This window comes from Trachurus trachurus, assembly GCF_905171665.1.
Source record: "Trachurus trachurus genome assembly, chromosome: 7".
In the NCBI taxonomy this organism is placed as follows: domain Eukaryota; kingdom Metazoa; phylum Chordata; class Actinopteri; order Carangiformes; family Carangidae; genus Trachurus; species Trachurus trachurus.
The window spans coordinates 33,308,154-33,324,157 of record NC_139901.1 but is presented as its reverse complement, the minus strand read 5'-3'; the positions used below and the strand labels follow the sequence as shown (position 1 = coordinate 33,324,157).

At 46.2% G+C, this 16,004-nt stretch overlaps 1 protein-coding gene across 1 annotated transcript in view; it reads left to right on the top strand.

The window, feature by feature from the left end:
• The window catches only part of spryd3 (SPRY domain containing 3), a 106,148-nt gene that overhangs the window by 68,204 nt on the left and 21,940 nt on the right, over window positions 1-16,004 (top strand). The window contains exon 8 of the mRNA XM_083975347.1: window positions 9,583-9,640. Within this exon, the coding sequence (XP_083831473.1) occupies window positions 9,583-9,640 (58 nt within the window). The remainder of the gene's footprint in view (window positions 1-9,582; window positions 9,641-16,004) is intronic.

The window sequence follows — 16,004 nt, the reverse complement described above, 5'->3', positions numbered from 1 at the left end:
CCACAACAATGTACAAGGTCCTGGTTCAGAGCTGCAACCATGAGTCAGTGGTATTCTCTTAGTCCATGAAACATTCATGCAGCTCGGCTCCATGGAATTCATTATGTCGACGGACACCTTTCAATAGCTAAGGTTTTTTATTATTATATACGACAAAAGAGAGGTCATTCTTTTTGTACCTTTGCATGATTGGAGCTCTGTGACTGACAGCAGTGGGCGTGGCCGCCTACCAAACATCTGGGCCCAGTTGTTCAAAAGTAATCTGAATGGATTTTGGATAATGGATTGGATCAAATCTTGAAAATGGGTTGTTCAAAACCAAAAACGGATTCTGAGATCAGATTAGATCACGTTGATTTTGCACCTAATTTTTAAACCATAACAGTCATTAGTAAATAAAGTTAACTTTTGAATAATCTGCAACTGAAAAACATTTCCCCAAACTGAATTTAATGAAATTTGAAGTTTGAATGTTGAAATTTGAAGTTTGAATTTGAAACACATGGGGAAATATTCACAATTTCACTAATGTGGGCTACTGTATATTTGCTGATTAATGCAAAACCGCTGATGCGCGTTGCCTTCAGGGACAGTTTTTCATCAAGCAGTCTCTGAATTTCCCTCTAAAACAACTCTGTGTGGTAACGTTGTGTTATTATCTCATAGCGTGGTGAATGTGCAGGTCACAACTTGTCCACCAGAGCGTTGTGGAGTTGTTGGATTGTGTATTTGATGAGTTTGATGAGGGAAACCAAGAAATCCCATGAGCCTCCGTAGCGTAGCTCTGAGCAGCTCACGGCTCTGCTCCGCCGTTTTAAAAATAGCTTGCACCGACAATTAAAGGTAACGAACCTACTGCTATGACTATAGGGATTATGGCAATGGGCAAATGTTGAACTATCCCTTTAAGGGTTGAAAAGCACTTCCCCTTTTGCTCTTAAAGAATTTGGACTCTCTACTCTTACAGGAGAACGCGTAGTTCCAGTGCTCGGCCCAAACTCCAGTGGAAGTGGTTAAAATGGGACATGGACTCAACGTCTTCCTCCCTCTTTGCTGTTTTCAGACATTTTATATACACAGTGAATAATCTGTGACTGATTATTAAATATTTTGCTGCTGCTCCATCAGGTCGGTGATAACCAGCCAGGAGAACTCAATGACAGGAAGTAAATCAGGGACTGAAAGCTCCTTTAGCTGCTGAAGAATTGTAGCTCGTGTTACTCAACAGATGACGGATAAAGACTGAGCCCGGGCTTCCAGATCAGATATTATTATTATTTGTTAAAGTGAAGCTGTCACAGTTGAACATAGTTCAGACGTGGAAAGAGAGACTGAAAACAGCACCAAGACAAAATGCAGCTGTGGAGACGCTCAGAGTCCAGAGACTGAAACAGGTCCGACTGATTTCAATTAAGTTTAAATTCAGAGATGTCCGACGTCGCCAGACTCAACAGAATTAATTGTGGTGATGATTGCTGAACTTTTTCTGTCGCTCCACCAGAAACGAGAGATTCCAGTTTTTTTTATTTTTGGTTGAAATATCTGAAGAAAACACATCAGTTCCCAATAGAATCAGTTCTGTGATCTCCTGGTTTTATAAAACAACAAACGTAGTCATGGCGACCCTCATGTACCTCAGAGAAGTGACATCACTGGGTGCTGATATCTGTGCCTCGCAAGCTAAAGCCCTATTCGCACGGGATTAGTATTACCTGGGGACGTCTGGTAATTTGTAAATTACCCCCCCACGTCTGTGTTTCTTGTGGTGCATTCGCAGGGGATAAGTGAAGTCTGTATTTTTACTCGAATTTACTGACATAAGGCTCCGATATGACGTCAAAGCTGTGCACGTCGTAACATCCGCTGCTGTCACATCCATGTGCGAAGCAAATGTAAATAAAATGTCAAAGCAGCAACGTGACTTCGCAACAGTGCAGTTGTTGTCGCAATAACGGGCCGTCATGGCATTTGTATTAAGCCTGTTGAAAGCCGCATGTCATCCATCTCAATATCCTCCTAAATTTTGCTCTTTTTATGGATCTGAGCTTTTTAGAGTAGAGTAGAGAATACTTTATTCATCCCTAGGAGGGAAATTCAAATTAGTCCAGTAGCTCACAAGACAATGACACAAAAAAGAAAGAAAGATGGAGCAGGGCCGCCGGATGGAGCAGGACCTCTGGATGGAGCAGGACCGCCGGATGGAGCAGGGCCATAGGATGGAGCAGGACCTCTGGATGGAGCAGGACCTCTGGATGGAGCAGGACCACCGGATGGAGCAGGACCTCTGGATGGAGCAGGACCACCGGATGGAGCAGGACCGCCGGATGGAGCAGGACCTCTGGATGCAGCAGGACCTCTGGATGGAGCAGGACCTCTGGATGGAGCAGGACCTCTGGATGGAGCAGGACCTCTGGATGCAGCAGGACCACCAGATGGAGCAGGGCCACCGGGAGCAGGACCTCTGGATGGAGCAGGACGGAGCAGGACCTCTGGATGGAGCAGGACCTCTGGATGGAGCAGGACCACTGGATGGAGCAGGACCACTGGATGGAGCAGGACCTCTGGATGGAGCAGGACCACTGGATGGAGCAGGACCTCTGGATGGAGCAGGACCACCGGATGGAGCAGGACCACCGGATGGAGCAGGACCACCGGGAGCAGGACCTCTGGATGGAGCAGGACCTCTGGATGGAGCAGGGCCACCGGATGGAGCAGGACCTCTGGATGGAGCAGGACCACCGGATGGAGCAGGACCTCCGGATGGAGCAGGACCTCTGGATGGAGCAGGGCCACCGGATGGAGCAGGACCTCTGGATGGAGCAGGACCTCTGGATGCAGCAGGACCTCTGGATGGAGCAGGACCGCTGGATGGAGCAGGACCTCTGGATGGAGCAGGACCGCTGGATGGAGCAGGACCTCTGGATGCAGCAGGACCACCGGATGGAGCAGGACCTCCGGATGGAGCTCCTCAACTCCTCAACTCTAAAGCCGCGTTTCCACTACATGGTACCGGCTTCACTCGACTCCACTCGACTCGACTTGTCTCGGCCTTTTTGTATTTCCATTACGTAAAAGTACCTGGAATCTGGTACCTGGTACTATTTTTTTAGTACCTGCTCGGCCACGGTTTCAAAACGGGTGAAGCGGTACTAAAATGTGACGTGTAGACATTGCAGACCGCTGATTGGTCAGAGAGTCGTCACCAGCGGCCGCGGGTCATCAGATATCACCACATTTCAATAAATAGGCCTAAATGTTTGAAAATGAACAAACTATGCAAGTCTGGTCGCTTTTCCGCTGTTTTGCTGACCCCCCCGTCTGCCCATGTGCATTTGTTTTCAACGAAGCTGGCGGCGAAAAATCAATATAGAGCAGTGGATAACTTTATGTAACACATACAATGTTACGACCTGTATATGTGTAGTCTTACCTGTCACAAACAAAAGCTTACGGGTTACGGAGCACGTTTGTGGCACGGTGGAAACGTTAAAGTTAACCCTTGAAACTAGGTTTTGGAAGCAGACGACCTCAACATGTTCACATGAGGAGGATGTAAAGTTGTAAAATGTATAATTGCAAAGTGAAGATTTGTTGTAAGGGACAAATTTTAAGATAATATTACGCCGCCGCTGCTGCTGATTGAATTGAATAAGAGAGCAGACGTGGTAGTGTATCAGCTTTATCTGTTGGTATCCAGAGAGCACTTGCATCAGTGAGAAGAGGTGGACAAGCCCCAACACATGCTCCCAGATCTGCTGTTGTTCTGCTCTCTCCAGTCAGATTATCAGCTAATGTCAGACAGTTGCTGTTATCGTGTGTGCAGCTCCAGGTTTTAGCCCGATGACACAAGGTTAAACAAACAGACCTGCATTAGATCCTACACAGTTTCTGCCCAGCCCCTATATAGGTGAGGTTGTGTGGGCACGTACAAACAGAGAGACACCACTTTCCCTCCTTTACAAACTGAACCTTCAGCACACACACACACCCATACGCTCAACATCCATGGTAATTCATGGCTTAAGTTTATATTTTTAGATAGCTCTGAGATGTGCCAGGCTGATAGGTGCAGTAGATGATGATGGTTTTCCTCACGGCCCGCATCTCTGCGCTTGTTTCTCTCTCAGACTTGTTTACTCTGCCACAGTGTGGAAATGCAGGCAGCTGTGATGACACCGTGGATCTGATCCTGCAGCTCCACGCTCACGGCTTCTGCAGTCTAGTAGCAGGGTCACGGTCTTGGACGGTGAATCCAACGTGGACCTGAGAGTTGGACCGGTCGGTTCAGAGCGTGCATCCCATCGTATGTTGATGGAGGGCTGTTGCCCTACAAAGGCAAAGTGCAGTAGCTACTATCTGTAAAAATGCCAAACTGAGAAAAACAGCTTTTTGTGTTTTTCATTGTCGGGTTTAAGCATCAAATTATGAATAACTACCAAGTCTATAATTAATTAGATAAAGGTGGACTGAATTAAATGTATTTTGTAGTTTGTCTTTCTGACCAATTTTGACGATTTTGTGGCAGATACTGCACTTTGCCTTGGTTTTACTCCAATGGAATTATAGAACGAATCCTCTCGTTGTTTACAGCTACCAGGTAGAAAACCAGCATATATCTCATTTTCCACGTCACTATATCACCGTTTAGACTAATCTAATGTTTGTAAAGTTTATAAAACCAATGATTGGACAAACATTACTATTTCTGTGTGCACGTTTTTGTAATTAGTCATGGTTATCATAGATTAGCCGGGCTAACCGTTAGCTACCTGTTTAACTTTAATAACTCAGTGACTCAATAAACGGTCCATGAAAAAATATTTTCTCCAGCGGATATCTGAGTTACAACATGACTGAGCTAACTGGAGTAGTTTCATGTCGTGTCCGACAACGGGAGGGTTTTAACAGCTGACGTCCTGATGTTAGCTTAGCTACCGCTGTTAGCTTAGCTACCGTTAGCTTAGCTACTTTTGTTAGTTTAGCTGCTGCCGTTAGCTGTCCCTGTTAGCTGCAGCCACTGATGCTTTCTAGACACTGTGATTCCCCCAAACTGAATAAATACAACACATAGCAACACAAAAGACACACACACAGAAATAGTAATGTTTCTTCAATCATTTCAGATTTGTCTAAACGGTGATAGGGCGTGAAAAACATGATATACAGCTAAACTCTCGTTCGTTACTACTGTTCTCATTCACATTACGTGCTGGTTTTCTACCCTGAAGTAGAAACAAGGCGATTTGGTCTATAGAGTAAATTATAGGATGTAGGGAGTACAGTTACTCTTTGCAGATACTGCACTTTGCCTTGGTTTCACAGTGCTTTTTTGGATGGACAGCAAAATAAAAAGCCCAATAACTCTGGAAATTTTTGCAGTACCAATATGAAATTCTACCAGATTGAAGAGAATATGCCACACTTTTGATTGGAAAATTTGAAAAAATGCAGATACTGCACTTTGCCTTTGTAGCGCAGCGTAGGTGTGAGCTGTAGCGCTGCTGCCGCTGCTGAATGAAAAACATAAATCTGAGCAGCTGTTGCAATTCTCCAACCACAATAGTTTGGAATGTTTCTTCTATCAGAGATGAGCTGTTTCAAGTCCTGCAAAACAAATCCTATTAAGAGCTTGTTTTCATACTGTCAGCTTGTTTTTTTTGTACCCAGACATCCCATGATTAATACTAACTACCTGGCAAAGTCTATTTGTCTTCTCCATCGGTTGCTATTAAACAGTGGTTTTGGACTGCCCCGCATAACTTCCAGGTGTAGTAACTGCAGTACGTCAAATTAATTTGAAGACCAAAACTCTGCTGTTTGTTGACTGTCGGCCGCTCGCCAGCTTCTGTTTAAACAATAATCTCAGTCTTTCATATGCACATGACGGTTTTGTGCCGGATACTGAGGCTGAAGCTGCACGTAGCGTCAGATCCATGTGGAAGACACGAGGACTGGAAAACTGAAAAGCTTAGATTTCCAACTTGTTGATATTCTTAAATGTGTTTACAGCTCCAACATGAGCGGAGCAGGAAGTTGATGCAGTTCTACGTATTTCTACTGTTGGGTTTGACAGCTCAAAGTGCCTCGTGTTTAATGGCTTAGAAGGCTTGGCTCCGGTTACCTAACAGGTCTAAAACTGTCGGGTTCTGCTGAAGCAGTCGGGCTCATGTTGGCGTAGGAGTTTAAAGTTTGTTTAGTTTGATTCATTGTAGTTTGGAGTTGTTGGAGTAGATGATGTGGACATGTACAGGACTTTACAGCAGAGTCTCCAACGGTGGATTAGATTGGTCGGTGTGTGAACCAGAGTGTGGAGCCATTGGTCGACCATACTGAATATGAGCTGCTGCTTTATCCAGATGTTGCAATATGGTGGAGCTGGTTTGTGCGTTTGCAGAGGAGGGAGCGCTGGTTGAGTGTTTCTCACCAACAACATGTTTGTTTGATGGATCGAGCACATTGAGTAGATGTTTTGAATTGATGATGGACACAATTACCAAGAAGACAGCTATGAAAACATGCATTAACGCTTGATCCATTTATCAGACACAAGTCTGCGGTTCACATTAACCCACTATAAATCCATCCCTCATTCGTTTAGCCGGTCCCGATCCCGTCTTGTTCCACAGCGTTCCTCCAAATCACCGATCAGACCCCGTGTCCGTGGATCATCCATCAGGGGCCAAACTTCCCGACGCTCCCGTTCTCCTGGTGGAGATGGAGCCCACATGCCAGTCAGCGTGAGGAATCCTCCGGCTTGTGGTTGAGACGAGGGGGGAAGAGGAGCAGACTTGGCAGATGGAGGGTTTTCAGGCTTGGAGCAGTAGCTGCATTCCTCCATGTCTCTCTGTCTTCCTCTGCTGATGTCTCACTCTGTCCTTTCTCCCGCTCTTTCGCTTTCCCCCCATCCATCTCCATTTCCTGCTCCTCAATCCCCACCGGGGTTGTCAGACATGATTGCTGATGTTTCCCTGATGTCCTGGCCTCCAACGCTGCTCTGTCTGCCTGCGTCTCCCTATTACTCACTGCTCTCCACCACACAGGTGCTAATGCTCATAATTTAATCGAGCCGTATTTTGTGTGTGTGTGTGCTTCAGTCATCAGTCACTGACGGCTGTTGTTGTACAGCGACCTGCTGAAGGTCGACTCTGTCCTGTTCTGGATGTCGTGTGTTGGATTTCTTCTTAGACCTGAGGAGAAACTGTGAACAAGAAACCATTTACAAGACAGAAGAGAGAAGCATCATGTCATTGTCCTCGTCCTCGTCCCCGTCCTCCCTCTCTCTTTCTCAGTATTGTGTTTCTGCAGTAATGGAGGTGCAGCCGAGAAGACAGATAACAATCTCTGGTAATTACCTCTGACTCATGCTCTGATCTAATCCTAAAGTTGGCCCACTGCTTATTTCTGTTGGCATCGTCCGACCTGGAGAAAGACGTACGTACTGTACACGCAGAGAGACGTAGAGAGAGACGTAGAGACGGAGACAGAGACAGACACATGATCAGCTCAGAGAGAAGCAGCAGATCCTGACAGATCCACACACTGGTTCCAACACAGAGCTCTGGGAGACACTGGGGGACACTGGCAAGGCAAGGCAAGGCAATTTTATTTGTATAGCCCGTTTTTACAAACAGTTTGTCTCAAAGGGCTTTACATGGCATCGTAACAACATCCTCTGTCCTTAGACCCTCACATCCACTGAGGAAAAACTCCATGGAAACCCTTTTAACAGGGAAAAATCTGAGAAACCTCAGGGTGAGCAACAGAGGAGGGATCCCTCACCCAGGACGTACAGACGTGCAATAGATGTTGTTACAGACAAGAAAACAGTTTACAGTTTGTCACAGAATGTGCGAAATTGGGAGACACTGGGAAACACTTGGGGACACTGGGAGACATTGGGAGACACTTGGGGACACTGGGAAACACTGGGAGACACTTGGAAACACTGGGAGCCACTTGGGGACACTGGGGGACACTGGGAGACACTGGGAAACACTTGGGGACACTGGGAAACACTGGGAGACACTTGGGGACACTGAGGGACACTGGGAGACATTGGGAAACATTGGGAGACACTTGGGGGACACTGGGAGACACTTGGGGACACTGGGGGACACTGGGGGACATTGGGAGCCACTGGGAGACACTGGGGGACACTGGGAGCCACTGGGAAACACTGGGGGACATTGGAGGACACTGGGAGACACTTGGGGACACTGGGAGACACTGGGGGACATTGGGAGACACTGGGAAACATTGGGAGACACTGGGAGACACTTGGGGACACTGGGGGACACTGGACTGTAGCTGATGGTAGTTTTTTGTTCCGTTCAGACACATGAAGTTGTTCCACATGGTGATGAGCTGCAGCTCCACGTTAAACGTTTAGATTAATCAGTTCCTCATTGGTCTGAATCTGGAGGAGAGGTTGAGGTTGAGAGCAACGACACCAAACAGCAGCTGACTGCAGATGTTTCTGAGGTAACTAATGTAGTGAGTTGAAGAGTCTGTGGTAGATGATTCCAGCAGCAGATTTAGTGAATGTGGAGTTTGTCTGGGGAAAGTCCAGTCCATTAGATAAGCAGGTGAATGGCTGGGTAGAGTCTGTTTGACCAGTTGAATGAATGACTGAGGTATGATGACAGGTTGGAGTAGCTACACCACAGTGGCAAAACAAAAACAGAGTTTTACAAGTGTTTGTAAAAGGAAAATCTCTGGTTTATCAAACATCACAGAGACTCAGAGTCTTTACTCAGGAGTTTAGTTGAAGCAGCTTTGGCAGTGGGACAGAGATGTGGGACTGGTGTCCACAGACCGGTCAACCTCCCCAGGTCAGAGGTGCTGAGAGCTCTGGACAGTAGGGTTGTTACCTTTAATTGACGGTGCAAGCTATTTTTAGAACGGCGGAGCAGAGCCGTGAGCTGCTCAGAGCTACGCTACGGAGGCTCATTATGGGATTTCTTGGTTTCCCTCATAAAACAACTCTGTGTGGTAACGTTGTGTTATTATCTCATAGCGTGGTGAATGTGCAGCTCACAACTTGTCCACCAGAGCGTTGTGGAGTTGTTGGATTGTGTATTTGATGAGTTTGATGAGGGAAACCAAGAAATCTCATGAGCCTCCGTAGCGTAGCTCTGAGCAGCTCACGGCTCTGCTCCGCCGTTCTAAAAATAGCTTGCACCGACAATTAAAGGGAACGAACCTACTGCTATGACTATAGGGATTATGGCAATGGGCCAATTTGCCAAAACGTTGAACTATCCCTTTAGCCAGCACTAGGACACATGGAGCTGAGTTAAGGTGGAAATCCTGCAGAGTTCTTCTTTAAGGTTCTTGAGGATCCTTCAGTGATGACCTCTTGTCCCTGATTGGTCCGTTCTGCTTACTGACAAGAGTCCTGGTTGTTTCCTCCACACTTTGTCTGTTTAGGACTTCTAGAGGTCAATGAACTTTGTTGTTGCTTTTCCCACATGTGTGTCTTTGTGGTTCAAAGTGAAACTACCTGCTGTGAGCAACAAGCTGCGAGCTCTCGGCGGTGAAGATGCGTATCAGTGACCTATGTGTTTATTTCTGTCTGTGCAGGACTACCCGAGGAACAGACACCCAGGATGGAGCCGGGGCTCGGTGGCCTACCATGCAGGTAAGAGCTCCGCCACACTCCTCTTCTCCTGTCTGTCTTTGTCTCTCAGTCTTTTGTGTCTCTCAGAAACAGGTATACTGTAGGCTATGTGTGTTATTTTCTTTGTGTGTGTGGAATTCCCCTGTAGTCTTATTTTCAACGAGACACATGAATCGGATATACTTCCTCCAAAGCCGTCGGTCTATCTGCTGCCTTTAGATGCTAACATCACAGGACGCCGCCTCAGCTGGATGTTAAGGTGCCTAGTGCAAACAGAGATCAAGGAGGATTGCAGGCAGATGAAAAGGACGGGGGGCAGATAAAAGAGACGGTGACAGCATCAGAAAGAGGAGGAGGATCAAATCTCCATCTCTTTCTGTGGGAGTTTGCTGATCTAAATATCTCGAAGTGATGAACCGAAAAGACACAAAAAAAACAGAGTTTAGTCAAAGTTATCTTTATCTTCCCATGCTTCCACATACACACACACACACACACGTTCAGTCTTGGTTGTTTGTGACCACAGGCCTGTGAACATTATCTGCACAGGCATCTGCACCAACCCCCTACAGCTCCATACCAGGCCTCAGCATCCCTCACTATCAGTGCTAAGAGATTAGCTACGTATCAAACGCTGCTGCTCCGATAGCAGCAGAGCGGCGGCTACAGTCGGCCGGTCGGTGGTTGTTATTACACCGCAGTGGGTGAAGCTCGCTCTTTATCTGACGATCCTCTGTCACAGTCAACATCTTGTTAGTCTTATCTGAGTGAAGCAGTTAGGAGCTTGCTGGCTTTTATCGGCGTTATTTTTGGTCGTCTGAAGCATCCCATTGTTAATCTATCTCACAGGAGATTTCTGCTGCCCTCACTCACTCACTCTCAATGATTCACACGCCACACAGTAGATGCCATTTTCCTCCGTGTCTATGTTTTTCCACCAGGAAATGTGTATGATTTTATTTTTAGAGGAAGGTTTATACACTCTCTTCTTCCAGCTGACCTCTAAATCAGCTATCAAAACACATTTTCTTGTTCACTCCGCACATTCCGTTCGTGTTTGAGTCGATGTTTATCGTCCTAAATCCCCGTATCCCTTTCGCAGATTCCATTTATACTTGAGAAACATTAATAATAATAACAGTTGATGGCGGGTGTCTTGTCGGGGGGGGCCGTGGATGACGCCTCATTGCTGAGTGACAGACGAGACCGGTCGTTCACAGAGACTGAGCGCTGCCGGTCCCAGAGGTCTAGCGCTGCGGTCGGCCCGGTTTGGCTGCTGCGCGGTGGACACCACAGAAATGTGCACGCCCCAGCACAGCTCCCATTAATCTTATTTGTTAGAGACTAAAATGATGTATGTGGTTTTCCACGCTGTGTGTATGAGGTTTGCCTTCCCATGCTTGGGTTAAAGAGCAGGGTCCCATCCAGCTACTTAAAATCAACAGCCGGGGCCTCGTCGCCTTCTTCTTATTATTATTATTCTTCACTCGTATCTGAATGCATCCCATATTTCTCTGAACAGCTGAGGACCTTCAACCATCTCATGCAGGCGCTCTTTGGCAGGATGACAGAGCCTTAATGTATACACAGTACTATTATGTACGGTACACTTTGTTCCCCTGGTTTCTATGACATGTGGTTTATTAATGTTTGTGGCTTTTATTTGACCTCAGTAAATATAACAGGACTTATCTCCATACTGGAGCTCATTGTTGGCCGGTGCATATTCTCATTTGTCCAGGTCATAGTATTTCAAAGGAGGTTAAATCGAAAGCAACTGGACTTAGTTATTTGTCTAGGAAGACGTTTCACCTCTCATCCAAGAGGCTTCATCAGTTCAATATATATTATATATATTTATATATATAATATAAATATATTATATATATTTATATATATATTATAATGCTGCCCTTTCATCCCTTCCCAGGAGACTCAACCATCTAGCCTCAAAGAACAACCACTGTTCACAAGTGGCAAGTGACTCCAACGACTGCCGTTAGAACACAATAGGGCACTAACGAAGTCGAAACCAACTTCCCACCAACGACTGTCACTCCAACGACTGTCGTTGGCACTTGGAGCACAAAAGGGAACCAGTGACATCATCACTTGTGAACGCCCACACAAGAGGTTAAATAGTGAGTCTCCACACCAGATAGTTGGACCAGTCCCAGCCTGGTTAGCTGCGTACATGAACTGATGAAGCCTCTTGGATGAGAGGTGAAACGTCTTCCTAGACAAATAACTAAGTCCAGAGCTCATTGTTGTGTTGTTATCATACCCCGAGTGTGTGTTTGTACTGGTTTTATCGTTATAGCAGATTTAGATAATTTACACCGTGCAGCCTGAAGGCAAATACATAAATTACATAATGACTCACCGCAGCTCTTATTATACTGAACATGTACACTTTGACCTCCCAGCTCCACTTGTGTCACCTTGATTTATGCTGCGTTGTGTTGGGCACGTGACCAACGTCGACCCGGATCACATGTTTGATTCACATCCAGATACGTTCCAGCTCTGCACACAGAGAGAGAATATTCTACTAGTACTGCTAGGCTGTTGCTGCTGTAACTGTAGCTGTAGCTGTAATTGTAGCTATTTTTTTCAAAGCTTTATTTCAATTCACAATATGTCATACATTTCAATTTGAAATGAAATTCACATCAATGTAGTAGTTGTAGCTATTGTGGCTGTAGCTGATGCTGCTGCTGTAGCTGTAGTTGTAGTTGTAGCTGTAGTTGTTGTTTGTAGCTACTTTCATTTCATGTAGCTGTAACTGTAGTTGTAGCTGTTGTAGTTGTAGCTGTTGTAGCTGTAACTAGCTGTAGTTGTAACTGTAGCTGTTGTAGCTGTAATTCAATTCAATTCAATTCAATTCAATTCAAAGAACTTTATTTTTCCGTTAGGAACTTCATTTGTGTAAAAGCGTCAGTGCAGGTTTAAAACAAGATAAATAAACAGATAAGTACATACATGTTAAGAAAAAGTTAGAAATACAAAGTCAATGTTAAAAAGAGAGGAGGCACAAACACACACACACACACACACACACACACACACACACACACACACACACACACACACACACACACCCAAGCCAAGCCAGGTCAGCTATTCAATAGTCTGATCGATGATGGAATGAAACTTGTCATGGCTCTCTTGGTTTTAAAAGTAAGGGATCTGTATCTCTGGCCTGAGGGTAGAAGACTGTAGTGATTATGTAGTGTGTGTGCAGTGTCTGAAGCTATCTGAAAACCTTTTTGTTTAGTCCGTCTGCTGTAGATGCTGTGAAGTGGTTCCTGTGCCAGTCCGATTATTTTACTGCTCATGTTTATGATTTTGTTAAGTGGGTTGCGATGTATGTTGGACAGTGAACCAAACCAGGCTGTTATATTAAAGGTGATGACAGATTCAATGAAACATTTGTAAAAGGCAACTAAAACTGACTGATGAACCTGAAGTCTGTGGAGTTTCCTGAGACAAAATAAACGCTGCTGGCACTTGGAAAAGATGGCTTCGCTGTTTGTGTGAAAGGTGAGTCTATGGTCGATTATGGTCCCAAGATATCTGTATGAATTGATCCTTTCAATCGGCTGGTTGTTGACTGACAGAGGGGGGATGGTAGGGGGGGCTTTACGGAAGTCAATGACCAGTTCTTTTGTTTTGGAGGTATTGAGGTCAAGGCAGTTCTCTCTGCACCACCCTGCAAAGGTGTCCATCTCAGCCTGTAGTTGACCTGGTGAGTTGGTAGTGTCAATGATCACAGTGTCGTCAGAGTATTTAATGTAAGTTATGCCCGGGTTATTGCTCCTACAGTCGTTGGTGTAGAGTGTGTACAGGACTGGAGATATTACAGACCCTTGTGGGGCTCCTGTGGAGAGTGATCTGGATGAACTGAGGTGACCATTGACTCTGACCCTCTGGCATCTGTCTGACAGGAATGAGTGGATCCAGATGATTAGGTGTGGGTTGACGTCCATCTGCAGCAGTTTCTGTCCCATCAGGTGAGGCTGTACGGTGTTAAATGCGCTCGAGAAGTCTACGAAGACCAGTCTGACGAGTGACTTGGGCCTCTCCAGGTGTGTGTGGGTGGCGTGCAACAGGGTCAAAACGGCATCATCCACACCTCTGTGCTGTTTGTATGCGAACTGGAGAGGGTCCATGTGCATACTGACCTCCTCCTGGAGCTGGGAAAGAATAAGCCTTTCAAAGCCCTTCATAACCAGAGATGTTAATGCCACAGGCCGGTAGTCATTATTGCAGGAGGGGTTGTTCTTTTTAGGTACTGGACAGATGATTGATGATTTCCAGAGTGATGGGATGGAGTGTTCTGACAGGGAGCGATTGAACAGGTGGCAGAGAACACCAGCTAGTTGGCTGCAGCAGGACTTCAGCAGCTGACCAGAGATCCGGTCAGGTCCCGGCGCTTTGTTGGGTTTTGTCCTTTTCAGCATGAGTTCAACCTCTTCTGGCTGCAGCTCCAAGATTGCTTTGGTGGGTAACCTGGAGGTGAGCTCAACCAACAATTCCTTCCTCTCCTGTGAGTAGTCAGACTGGTCAAATCTGCAATAAAACTGATTGAGATCCTCTGCCATTTTGATGGGGTCAGCAGTCTGCAGTGTTGAGTTGTTATTGGGGAGGCCAGCCAGTGTTTTAACACCACGCCACGCGTCTCTGGCTTTTCCCTCCTGAAAGAGTTTCTCGACTCTCTCCTTGTAGTTTCTCTTTGCTGCTTTTATTTCTTTATTTAGTCTGTTCTGGATGTGTTTTGACTCAATTGTGTTTCCTGATTTAAATGCTATTTTCTTTTCATTCAGAGTTTTTTTCAGGGCTTTTGTAATCCAGGGTTTATTGTTAGAGAATACTTTGACAGATTTTGTGGGAATAGTCGTCTCCTCACAGAAGGTGATATAGCGAGACACTACATCAGTGGCTTCCTCAAGGCTGCTCCCCTGGGTTAACACCTCCCAGTCTGTACTTTCAAAGCAGCACTGTAGTTCCTCAGCCACATCATCGTCCCACTTCTTCACCAGCTTTTTTACCACACCCTCTCTCTGAAGTTTAGTGTGGTAAGAAGGGATTAGGTGGACAACATTATGGTCTGCAGTGCTGAGGGGAGGTTTATTGTATGCTTTATATGCGTTCTTTATATTTCCGTAGCAGAGGTCGATTGTTTTATCGCCTCTGGTGGCGCATGTTACATACTGTTGGTAGGTTGGGAGAGCCTTGTTCAGCCTACAGCTATTAAAATCCCCCAGGATGAGAACAGGAGAATCCGGAGATGCACATTCAATCTGATGGACACACGCAGCAATAGCCTCTGACGCGCGTGTGACGTTGCCAGAGGGCGGGATGTAAACAAGTACTAGAGCCAGCTGACCGAACTCCCGAGGGAGATACTTTGGTCTGAATGACACTGCGAGCAGCTCCAGGTCAGGTGTACAGCAGGAGTCTTTGACAGAGGCAGTTCTGCTCCAGTCATTGTTAAAGTACACACACAACCCGCCCCCATGTTTCTTCTGGCTACTCACGTTGTCCCGATCCAGTCGCAGTGGAGACCCGAATCCGTCCAGCGAGAGCTCTGAGTCCGTGATCGTGTTATCCAGCCAGGTCTCTGTGAGGCAGATCAGGCTGGCTTCCTTGTAAGCCCACTGACATGTGATGTTTGCCTGTAGTTCATCTAGTTTATTCCGCAGGGAGCGAACATTTGCGAGAATGATTGAGGGGAGAGGCGGGCTCCTCTGTTTACCGGTAAGTCTCTTCAGCCTCTGCCTCACTCCACCCCTCCTTCCCCGCTTCCTTGTCGGAGCACGGCCCGGTCCACGTTGTCTCAGTAGCAATGATCCACAGTCGTACAGGTCCGGTACGGAGTAATCCATGTGCTGCAGTAGCAGCAGGTCATCCCGGCTGTACCGCAGCATCTCGCCTCCTCCGCGACTTTCTGAGAGGGCCATTAGAAGCTCCTTTGTCCCCAGCAGCAGCAGCAGTGTCACCAGCAGTCTCATCGTGAAAAAGAGTTCTTAGCAAGATCTGATCTCAAATACAAGACCACATTCAGAAGGGGAAAACATTCATAAGGTCCGATCAATCACCCACTTCGACACTTTCATTCAGGAAAGCACAAAAAAAACACGAATCACGTAGGCCATGCACAGCGGGAGACGCTCTCCACCTGTCGCCATTACAGCGCCAAAAAAAAAAAAAAAAACTACCGCTGTAACTAGCGGTAGTTGTAACTGTAACTGTTGTAGCTGTAATTACAGCTACAACAGTTACAGTTACAACAACTACAGCTAGTTAACTAGCTGTAGTTGTTGTAACTGTAACTGTAGCTGTTGTAGCTGTAACTAGCGGTAGTTTTAGCTGTAGTTGTTGT